Genomic DNA, 11,609 nt, shown 5'->3' on the forward strand with positions numbered 1-11,609 from the left:
GCTTGAAGTACAGAAAGGGCAGGTGATGAATTAGAGTCCTGAGGCCAGGGAGCAGGGTCAGGAATTAGACTCTGCAGCTTGCTCAGCTTCCCCAGGCCCCAGCTTGGGACCTTTCTGCAGAGCTTGGTGCTTCACTTGGGGAGCTGGCTGGCTTGCCCATTCTTCTCCATCCAGCAGGTCCTCTGGGGCAAATGTGGCTACCTCTGTTACCAAAAAAACAGGGAATGATACTTCAAAAGGATGTGGAAGAAGAACTGGGAACAGAAAGAAGAATCTGAACTTTGAAAAGAACTCAAAGCTCACCAGCCAAAGAGGGAGTGTGTGTCTTCTCTGAAATGATCTAACAAATAATGCAGAGAAGAGTGAGATTTGGTGCCAGCAGCTTAGATGATAAAGGGTAGGCATGATAACACATGCCAGTTGCCCTCAAACCACACCCCCCCACACACTGTCTTGCTGTCAGAATCAGAATCCCCCCTTACCATTAGAGTCTTGGGGGTCTTCAGCTTTAGGATTTCCGCTTCTCTATGGCAGCTCCCCACTTGACTGCTCCTAGTTACCAGGCTGGTCCCTTCAGAATCGGGGATAGCAATGGGTCCCTGGATGGACTCAGGACCTAGAGATGGAGGTATGCTCTGGTGTGTACATTTTTATCCAGAGACAGTATCATTTTCATCTGATTTTCAGAATGCTTTTGGACCCAGAAAGAGTGAAGCAGCCCCCACAGAGTGCATCCTGCTCAGGCCAGCAGGACTCTCTACCCAAGCCCTTCTTCATAGTTTCCGGGACAGCCTTCCCCCAAATCCATTGTTGCCCTCAGCACTGGAAAATTGCCCCACCCTGCCCCAGGGTGTAGCCAGGTTTCTTTTCTATTAGCTTCTCCTGCCCCAGGCTGCCACCACCTCAGAAAGCCAGGTGATGACCTGCCGATTCTCACCACGCTCCTTTCCTGTAGCAGCAAAACTTTCCTATTATCTTACATGGTGGAGAAGGAGAAGCCCTCGGGCAGTATTTTGCAGTCTTCTAGGGGCCCACAAAGCCTGTGTGACCCATTCAAAAATGCCTTCACACCCTCTCTCTAGGGTAATCTCCCAGTCACCCTCACTGCCACCTCCAGCCTTTAGTTAAACCCTGTGGTCACCAGGTATCTCCTCCCATTTCCCCAACCCTTCTGGATCTCATCAAACACAGTTTATAAAGATTCAGCCTGGGAGGCTGGCAGCTCAGTGGGTTAAGGATATGGCTTTGTCACTTCTGTGGCTCTGGTTACTGCTGTGGTTCAGGTTGGATCCCTGGCCTGCAACTCCCACATGTCATGGGCGTGGCAAAAAAAAAAAAAGATCCAGCTCATGCCAGTTGCCGGGTTGCTAGAATTCTAGCTCTCCTTCAGTGATGAGGAAGAGTAAAAGTGTTATGTAAGCAGTAAGAGCTATTATATTTCCTTGATGCAGAGAAGACAGAATTTATGATTTCTTTAAAAAAAAAAAAAAAAAAAAGCCCCCTGGGAGTGTGGTGTGGCGGAAACAAATCTGACTAGGATCCATGAGGATGCAGGTTTGATCTCTGGTCTTTCTCTGTGGGTCAAGGATCCAGCGTTGCTGTGGCTATGGTGTAGGCCAGCAGCTGCAGGTCTGATTTGATCCCTAGCCTGGGACTTATGCCCCAGGTGCAGCCCTGAAAAGCAAAAAAAGCCCCCAAACATTGCTCCCTTAATTGACCCTCCAGCTAAAGATTGTCCATCCCTGTGCTGAACAGTTCGGGTAATGGGAAGCACACAGTCTTGGGAGGGAGGGAGGTACCATCAGATCCCAGCTACACCCTCATCGTGGGACCTTAGGCATCACTGCATCTCTCTGTGCCCCCTTGTCAACTCCTTGTCACTGTCTGTATCCTTGTCATCTGGGAAGTAGCAACAGTCGTGCCACCTGTCACATCTGCGTCATGGGCTTGTGAAAATTCATCGAGAAGTGGTATAAATATTTCAGTTCCATGCCCAGCACACATATACGTGTGATAACCACCAGGTGTTACCCAGGTACACACACACCATCCACTGAATCTCCTCATTACTGTTAGTAACTAACGCTCTGGTGCCTCTAATTCAGGAGATAGAACCCCTTGACAGGCAGTGGGTTAAATTCTAAGCATATCTCAGACTGATAGCTATGGCCTTGATGCTGAGAAAACTTGGGGAAGTGTTCCTGCACCCATTTTGCTGGTCAGGAATGACGAGAGCAGTCACAGGTGTGCCTTCCAGGCATTCACTTCAGAAAAGCATCTGTTGGAGTTCCCGTCGTGGCGCAGTGGTTAACGAATCCGACTAGGAACCATGAGGTTGTGGGTTCGATCCCTGCCCTTGCTCAGTGGGTTAACGATCCGGCGTTGCCGTGAGCTGTGGTGTAGGTTGCAGACGCGGCTCGGATCCCGCGTTGCTGTGGCTCTGGCGTGGGCTGGTGGCTACAGCTCTGATTCGACCGCTAGCCTGGGAACCTCCATATGCCGTGGGAGCGGCCCAAGAAATAGCAAAAAGACCAAAAAAAAAGAAAAGCATCTGTTGGTCACAGGGCGCAAACTTCCGGTTAATGAGATGAATAAATGCTTGTCTTATAATACTGTGTTATATACTTGAAAGTTGCAAAGAGAAGATTTTAAAATTTTCACTACAAAAAAGAAGTGGTAATTGGGTGACATGATGCAGGGGTTAGCTAACTGGAGGTGTCAAATCAGCACACCTTGGACTTACACAGTGTCATATGTCAGTTACATCTCTAGAAAAATAGAACCAAAAAATTCTGGAAAACCAGAGTTCCCACTGTAGCTCAGTGGGTTACGAACCTGACTGTATCCATAAGGATGAGGGTTTGATCCCTGGCCTCATGCACTGGGTTAAGGATCCGCCATTGCTGTGAGCTGCGGTGTAGGTTGCAAACTGGACTCAAATCTGGCATTGCTGTGGCTGTTTTGTAGGCCAGCAGCTATAGCTCTGATTTGACCCTTAGCCTGGTAACTTCCATGTGCCACAGGTGCGGCCCTTAAAAGAAAAAAGAAAAACAAACAAACAAAACACTAGAAAACCACCTGACCCTGAAAATGCGGTTTCTCTCTCAGCACATTTGCAGGTCGGCTACCCTTGCCGGATGGGGGGAGCTGTATGGACGCACCGGCTACAACTATATTTTCTCAGGTGAGCCTTGAGGTCCCCATGTCAACCCGTGACTAAGAGCAGGAGCCCTGTTGTGGAGAACAGCCACCCCAAAAAGCCTCAGTGGCCTAGATGGAGGGTGCCAACAATTTGGTGGTTGCGGGGAGCAAAGGAGTCTGGGGTCCTGCCTTTCTTCCTCTCTTGTGATGCTTGGGATGAAGAAAACTGCCAGCCTGTGGAGCCTCTGGTGCTGAGAGACAGGGAGCTGGGAGGAGGCTGATGCGGAAGCCCTGGCCACCACCTCCTCGGCAATGACCACAGGCTTCTCCTGCAGGGGGTGCAGACGACGCCTGGGCGGATGTGGAGGACGTCACAGAGGAGGATGGTGCTCTTAGGTCAGTGCCAGGCTGTTATGTGTCGGGGCTGGGCGGGGGGCCATGGTTCCTGACCAGTGGTGGCCGTTTTCACACTGATTGGTTGGGACCTCCTCAGTGGTCCAGGTACGTGGATTGGCTCCCTCTCTCCCGCCACCAAGTCCATGCCTCTGAAACAGGGTTGTTGAAGCCCATCCTGTAGCTTCACCCCAAAGCTGACTTTCTGGATTCCCTGCTCACCAGGATCCCAGGGAGAGTGCCCCAGCCCTGGGGTTCCTGGCACCACAGGGCCAGGACAGGGGCCAGACATCTGTGTGTGTCTTCAGGCCCCATGGTTGCCAGGCTGCTAACGTCTGGCCTGGCAGGTGATGCCTAGTATGCCTGGTGCCGAGGCCCAGGGCGAGGGCTGTGTCCCATCATGGATGCCATGGCACTTGCAGCTTCCCAGCCATGTGTGACAGGTGCCATGAGAGCTGGGTACAGAGTTGTATTTTAGGCCCCCTTGAGGGGAAGGAATGGGCTGGCTCCTTCTCTTCCTACCTCTTTTCCTAATATTTTTAGAGAACAACAGTAATGGATATTTTGGAAAAGCTCTTTTGCATGGTCTGTACCATGTGGAAAGTCTCTGACTGGTGTCAGGCGTCTCTGGAATGCACAGCAGCACCCTAATCAGATCAGTGGCCCCAAAATCATGGCTTGTTGCATCAAAAGGCATCTCACTACGCCCGCTTCTGCCCATTAATTCCCAGAGCAGTGGTTCTGGCTTGTGCTCAAGAATGCTGGGCTCTTCCCCCGGGAATAGGTAACCTCTGCCCCAGCCAGGCCATCTCCCACAGCAGACACTGTTCTTGGCAGGGAGTCTGCTGGGGACAGCAAAGTAGTGGGCTTTAAAAAAAATTAGTGATGACTGTTACTCGTTCTGCTTTTGCCTTTATCTGTATGGCTGATCAGAAGGCTTCCTGGGGATTAGGAAAATTTTATCTTTCTCCTTGCTTCATGGGCCTTCTAAGTAGAGGGAATTCACTTGCTTGAATTTCACAATCAGTTGATAAAATATCTCTAAAAAGTCCATCTCCCAATGAGAATTTTAATCTGTTACGTTTTGAGCAAGTCATATGGCTAAAAATGATCACAAATGGGGGAAGGGTGGAGGATGGAGAGAGATAAACTCCAATGGAAGCTCAAAGAGTCCATCAGCCACTAGCCTGCTGCTTTTTAAAACTCAGAGATTATCTTGAGTCTTCTGGCTTAATGTCAAGCAGTGCCAAAAAGCCCTTTCCCGTTCCAGCTGCAGATTGCTCCTCTTTGAAATTCGCCCCAGAGAGTGAGATAATCTCTTAGAAAGTCACCTTCCCTGCCATCAGTTGTCCTGTCTTGGCCCTCCCTCCCTCTTCTGGACAAGGGAACAGAAGTTCTTCTGTAGAAGAAGTGGTACCCACACCTCCTTGAACACGGCCCCCACCCCCAGACCTCTGTGAGTAAATGCGCCACGCAGCTTCTCCCTCTGGCTCTTTGTTTCAGAAGTTCCGACACGCATCTTTTTGATAAGGTCAGAGGCTATGACATCAAGCTGCTCCGGTACCTGTCAGTCAAATACATCTGTGACCTGATGGTGGAGAACAAGAAGGTGAAGTTTGGCATGAAGTGAGTGCAGGGCACCCCTCCCGAGTGGGTGGAGGCACTGTAGTCACAGGCACGGGGGTGGGGGGTCGGTGATGGCACAGAGCAGTTACTGGATCTTCACATGGCCCCACAAGGCAGGTTTCAAGTCTCCCTCTCTTGCCAGGGGGGAACTGAAGCACGGAGAGGTTCAATCTCCTGCCCAAGGTGGTCCAGCTAATAGTGAGGAGGTGTGTCTTTGACCTGTGCTCTGCTGCACAGAGCGGATTAGATTAGAGTCTCTTAAAGTGGATCCACAGAATCAGCATTTACTCAATTTTTATGTCCCATATGGACCAAATCTTCATAAAATAAGGCAAAATTTCATAAAATGGAGCCTGGGCTATGGTGATGACATTTGGGGGATTTTTCCAAAGTGTTGTTTATTTATGTTTTATAATAGCAGCTTTTAATTATGCAGAGTTTGTCTTAGAAAATAAGACTTGCTGGGGTCTAAGGTGCAGCTCAGCCATCAGCAGATGCCCAAGTGTTCCCCTGGCCCTCTGTCGCCTGTCAGCATGGCCCTGCGTCTCTCAGGTGCCATTTGGGAGTGTTCTCAGTGAATGTTGAAAAGGGGGTAGGGGTGACAGTCCCCCTTAGGGTCCCTTATGGACAGTGTCATGGCTTTTTGCTCCTAGCTCACTCTGCCCTCTGGGTCAGAGTCGTTTGTGGGACTTAGACGGAAGGTGGTTCTGCATCTTGGGTTCCATTGCATGTGCGGCAGTGCTGGGGAGAAGAAGCCCTCACCTGGTGAGTTAGGGTAGGCGGCAGCCAAGTTCTGCCGGAGGAATGGTTCCTCACTCTGAAGAGTAGTTCCTGTAGCAGGAGGATGATTCCAGCTGTTAGACGCTCATGGGGAAAAGTGTGTGTGCCTTGTGATGCTTTACATGTTTCCTGTTTTGTAGTGTAACCTCCTCCGAGAAGGTGGACAAAGCCCAGCGCTACGCCGACTTCACTCTCCTCTCCATCCCATACCCAGGTAGGGGCTCTTTTCAGGGTCCAGGCAAAGGACAAGCTTCCTAGGGCTGGGGGCTCTTGGAGGGTGCCTCTAGGCCCTGGTGTCTCATGCTGGGGTAGGACGCCATCCTGGGAGGGCGCAGGATCCTGGCTCAGGTGTGCCTGACTGCAGCCTGGAGCCAGTTACTTCAGCTGCCCAGCCCAGGGTTTTGTAAGGATTAGACAAGATCACTTTTGTCAGAGTGCTTCCCTGTGAGATGACTCGTCGGTCCTCCCTGTCAGCAGCCCGCTGTGCTGTGCTAGCTGTTGGGGATGGTAGAGGACATAAGCACTGTCTCCTGTTGCACGTGGTTGGTGGCCTCACCCTTCACAGAACACTTTGGTGTACACACAGTCGGCTGCTTTGTCTCTGGCACACAGAAGTGTATGCGACTTGGGGCCAGGCCAGTGCTCTCTGTGCTGGATAACAAAGCTGTGTTGGTCCAGTTGGTAGCATTTAAGCTTGCTGGCAACACCTGCTTGTTCAGGGAGGTATTAGAGCGCTAACATCAGCTTCAGACTGTCAGCAGACAGCAGGAAGTGACCTCTTTCTCCTTGAAACCTCTCTTCTGCTTCTCAGCACTAGCATCTGCCTTCCATCCTGTGCTGGATCCTGTCTCCTTGGAACTATGTAGCCAATAGCAAGAGCAGACGGTGACAGCAGGTCACTGTGTAGCCAGGAGGCCTTCTTAGAAGAAGCTCAGGCTCATCCAGTGTCCGGTGTGGAGAGGGTATCCTCATGGGTTAGATCTTATGGTATTCCAGCCATGCCCCCAGCTAGCCTGGCTCTCAACATGGGCCTCCATTGGAGTCTCTCCTCACTCTTCTCTGCCAGATTAGCATTTGTGGCATGTAGAGCTGGGCATGGATCTCAGCTCCAGCACTGTGTCCTTGAACGAGTCCCCTTAACCTGTCTGAGCACTGGTCTCATCCTTCATGAAATGAGGATAATGGTGCTTACTTTAAAGTGCCAGGCCCATCATAGACATCAGGCTGAGTGGAGGTTATACAGGAGGAAAGGGTCACTTTGGGCAGGTGCAGACCGTGACGATGATGCCGTGGGCTCTGTGGGGCCAGAGCTGTATCACGACAAGGGTGTCCCCTCAGGGTCTGCACTGTAGCGCCCATCATGTAGCTCTAAAGCTGGTCTTTAAACCAGGCTCCTGACTCTAAGGGGATGCTTTGGGGGTCGTCTGCCCAGCAGGCAAGGTCTGTGTGGACAAGGAACCAGGCATCAGCTTTCTTTATTTGTATTCAGGTCCTAAGTAGGACTTGGTTTAGGAAAAACTGTTTCGCTCCACAGAAGTAGCAGTATCCTTTCTGCTGTGGTTTGGCAACTTGTTACAGGACTCCCAAAATATTACCACCCTTTGATCCATAATCCAGCCAGCTTGGGGCTGAAGATGTTCATCATGTGTGTTTATTTTATTTTATTTTTTTGTCTTTTTGTCTTTTCTAGGGCTGCTCCTAGAAAAGGTATATGGAGGTTCCCAGGCTAGAGGTCTAATCAGAGCTGTAGCTGCCGGCCTATGCCACAGCCACAGCAATGTGGGATCCGAGCCGCATCTGCGACCTACACCACAGCTCACGGCAATGCCGGATCCTTAACCCATTGAGCAAGGCCAGGGATCGAACCTGCAACCTCATGGTTCCTAGTCGGATTCGTTAACCACTGAGCCACGACAGGAACTCCCATCATGTGTGTTTATACCAGCCACACATGGGAACTGTTTTCAGTGTTCAGAGTAATGATTATGTAAATGATGATAGAGCCATCACTAGTAGCATGAGATATTACATTATCATAGAAAAATGCTTAGGAGTTCCTGTCATGGCTCAGCAGAAATGAATCTGACACTAGAATCCAGGAGGATGCAGGTTCGATCCCTGGCCTCACTCAGTGGGTTGGGGATCCAGCATTGCCGTGAGTTGTGTAGGTCATAGTCAAGGTTCAGATCCTGAGTTGCTGTGGCTGTGGTATAGCCCGGCAGCTGTAGCTTCGATTAGACCCCTAGCCCTGGAACCTCCATATGTTGCAGGTGCGGCCCTAGAAAGACAAAAAAAAAGATAAAAAGAAAAGGTACTAATAAGCAAGATATGAAATTAAATAGCACAGTCTCAACAGTCAGAGAAAAAGCACACCAAAGGGTAAGAAAGAAATTTGCCAAGATGGTAAGATGATACCATCTATGTGTGAGTTTTTTTACCCTCTTCCCCAAATATTTACATACCATATCTGATAGTCGTGTGTGTGTTGAGGGGCGAGTAAGGGGGAGCAATAAGAACAAGAAAGCCCGGGGCAGGGGGTGCCATTGTACACCCGGGTGAGGGGGCAGGAGGAGCACTTTTTTTTACCTGCTGTGTTTGAATTTCTTTACATGCTTATATTCCTGCACACCAAGGGAGAGGAACAAAATTGCCATCATGCAAACCAAGTCCTGAAGTGCACTCTGCTGCCATTTCAGGGGTCTCTGTTGAGCCCTCTGATGGCTTTGAAGCCCAGACAGGAACTGTGGTGCTATACGTTCTAACTCAGTCAAACTAATTTTGGCTTAGACTGGCCCTTGAAAATGAGAAGTGTTCTGGGAGCACTTCCTCAGGGCACCAAAATAGACAGGCCGAAAACTCCCCAGCGCGTGTCTGCTGTGGTTCCTTCTTGAGCGAACGGCCGTCCTCACTTCACTCTTGGTCCTGTCCCTTTGCCTCTCAATGGGCCTCGAAGCCCACGCAGGTAATGAAACTCAGGGCATCTCCTAGGGTACCGAATCTGTTTTAATTCTCTCCATTTCTCACAGTAAATTGCTTCTGTGTCAGAAACCAGTCAGAGCTCAGCCCAGAGCCTGCAGTGTTGATTTGAGCACTCAAGTTTGGGAAAACAGAGCTCTTCACGGGTGTTCTGAGAGATAATTGGTGTCTCTTCTCAACCTGGGTTTATAAGCTCAGGACATCTGTCTGACAGATTTCTTTCTCCCAGTGAGGCACCCAGAATAGGCTGAGGTGTTATAGCTAAGGATTGTTTCCTGACTTCCAAGTCAGCCATGAGGCCAGGGGATCAGATGCAGGACTGTGTTGGGGGTGAGAGCCAGGTCTGTGGGGCACACAGGCTGGTCCAAGAGCAGCTGGAGAGTTCTGTGAATGTCTGTGGCCTGTGGCTGCTTTGACAGAATTCAGGCAACTGTTTTGTTGCCTTTGGGGACTTCACCAGGCTTGGACCTGTGGCCAGAGCCAGATGCTCTCTGGAGGGTGCGCAGGAAGCTGCTTTCGGCACTCTCTGGCCCACGACCCTGGGGTGCAAGCTGCAGAGCTCAGCTGCACTGGGCTATCACTGCAGCAGCAGCATGACGATGGCACCAGCATGCTGTCACTTGTACCAGTGCTTTGCCAGGTGTTTTATATGTTCTGTTTTAGCTTATCCTTAACAACTTTACAAATGAGAAAATCAAGGCTTGGAGAGAGAGGTTAACTTGTTTGAGTCACAGAGGCGAAGTGAAAGCCTGAGGTTTGAAGCTGGGAATATTGCCAAGGCCCTTTTCTCTCCAGTTGTTCTCTGTGTTCCTGAGCTCTTACCCTGGTGGAGTTTCTAAATTTTTCTAGCAGATGATATAGAAAGCGTATCTTAGCAAGGTTTGTTGGAGATGGAAGTATCCCCTGAGCACTTGTCACATTTCAGGCACTGTCTGTGGGCCTCTCCAACCTCCTCACCGAAAGCCTGGGAGGTTGGTACACTGTTACGCTTCACATGTTGCTTTTTTTTTAGGGCCTCACCCAAGGCATATGGAAGTTCCCAGGCTAGGGGTCGAGTTGGAGCTGCAGTGCTACAGGCCTATACCACAGCCATAGCAACTCCAGATCTGAGCCGCATCTGTGACCTATACCATAGCTCGTGGCAATGCCAGATCCTTAACCCACTGAGCGAGGACAGAGATCGAACCCACATTCTCATGGATCCTAGTAGGGATCATTAACTGGTGAGCCACAAAGGGAACTCCCACTTTTTTTTTTAATTGTTCTTTCTTTTTTCTCTTTTTTTTTTTTTTTAGGTCCGCTCCTGCAGCATTTGGAGGTTCCCAGACTAGGGGTTTAATTGGGAACAGCTGCTGGCCACAGCCACAGCCACAGCCACAGCCACGTGAGATCTGGGTCGAGTCTACGACCTACACCACAGCTCACAGCAATGCTGGATCCTTAACCCACTGAGCAAGGCCACAGTTCAAACCTGCATCTTCATAGATGCTAGTGAGATTCATTTCCACTATGCCACAAAGGGAACGCCCACTTTTTAAAATTATTTTTTTATTTTTTTGGCTGCACCCGTGGCATGAAGAAGTTCCTGGGCTAGGGATCAAACCTACACCAAGACTGCAGCCTGCGTTGTAGCTGCAACTTGTACCACAGCTGCAGCAATGCAAGATTCTTAGCCTGCCATGCCACAAGGGGACTTCCTGTATTTCATTTTTTGTAGCAACCCCGTGTCAAGTCTTTTGGCACCATTCTTCCAACAGTGTGTGTGCACTTCATGTGTCTGTTATATTTTGATAATTCTCAAACTGTTTCAAACTTTCATTATTACAACATTTGTTATAGTGACCTGTGATCAGTGATCTCTAATGTTACTGCTGCAGCTCAAAGTAGACTCAGATTATGGTCAGCATTTTTTAGCAATAAAGTATTTTTTATTTAAGGTATATACATTTTTGTTAGACATAATGCTGTTGCAGATTTAATAGTGTAAACATAGCTTATATATACTGGGAAACCAGAATATTTGTGTGACTTGCTTTGTTGCAGTATTTGCTTTATTGTGGTGGGCTGGAGATGAACCCAGGATATCTCCAAAGTGTGCCTCTGTTAGAGAGATAAGAGGGTGAGCCTCTGAAACTAAGTACATTGCTGAGAAAGTATTGGTGGGGCTCATGTTATAAGCCACATTTTTGTTTGCTGGCTGTTGGCACTTCAGTGACACCTAGGACCAAGGGACTTGAAATGAGAAATGACCAACGGCTGGTGAGCAGAGGTGGAGAGAGCTACAGAGGTGTGTGGGCAGGCAGTACCTCATCAGGAAGGGCTGTGACTAGAAGCTCAAGGAGTGTGGAGGCTGGTTCCCCAGCTCTCCCCCATCGGCCCTGGTCCCCACTCATGTCAGCTTTGGGCCTCCTCTGGGGCCCGGTGTGGAGTGTATGAGCTGGCGGCCGCCTCGGTCCTTCAGCACTCAGGGGCATCTCAGGAGACGGGGCTGGGAAGGGTGGTGCCATAATTCTGCCCTCTTTTCCAGGCTGTGAATTTTTCAAGGAATATAAGGATCGGGATTACATGGCTGAAGGGCTTATTTTTAACTGGAAGCAGGTATGAAGAATAGCTTTCTTCAACTTGGGTCTTATGTTTCTTTGTGAAGGGGCACCAGCTAGTAATCTTTTGAAGGAAAACAACTACCGTTTCTC

The 11,609-nt window shown here is 49.6% G+C and overlaps 1 protein-coding gene across 50 annotated transcripts in view; it reads left to right on the plus strand.

Annotated features, from left to right (window-relative positions):
* MTMR14 (myotubularin related protein 14) overlaps positions 1–11,609 on the plus strand; it is a 45,747-nt gene that overhangs the window by 12,752 nt on the left and 21,386 nt on the right. For 32 of the 50 annotated variants that reach the window (XR_014823763.1, XR_014823765.1, XR_014823760.1 and 29 more), the window contains exons 4-8: positions 3,109–3,184; positions 3,477–3,537; positions 5,038–5,160; positions 6,081–6,154; positions 11,444–11,514. Coding sequence is in view for 6 of the 50 variants with exons in the window: in XM_021069291.2 (XP_020924950.1) it covers positions 3,109–3,184; positions 3,477–3,537; positions 5,038–5,160; positions 6,081–6,154; positions 11,444–11,514 (405 nt within the window). In the remaining 44 variants the exon portion in view is untranslated. The remainder of the gene's footprint in view (positions 1–3,108; positions 3,185–3,476; positions 3,538–5,037; positions 5,161–6,080; positions 6,155–11,443; positions 11,515–11,609) is intronic. The other 18 variants (XR_014823772.1, XR_014823773.1, XR_014823769.1 and 15 more) reach the window with 1 other exon arrangement.

This window comes from Sus scrofa, chromosome 13, assembly GCF_054392235.1.
Source record: "Sus scrofa isolate SSC_HxYL_T2T_F1_AM1 chromosome 13, Sscrofa_HxYL_maternal_Yorkshire_Landrace_v2.0, whole genome shotgun sequence".
Taxonomy (NCBI): Eukaryota; Metazoa; Chordata; class Mammalia; order Artiodactyla; family Suidae; genus Sus; species Sus scrofa.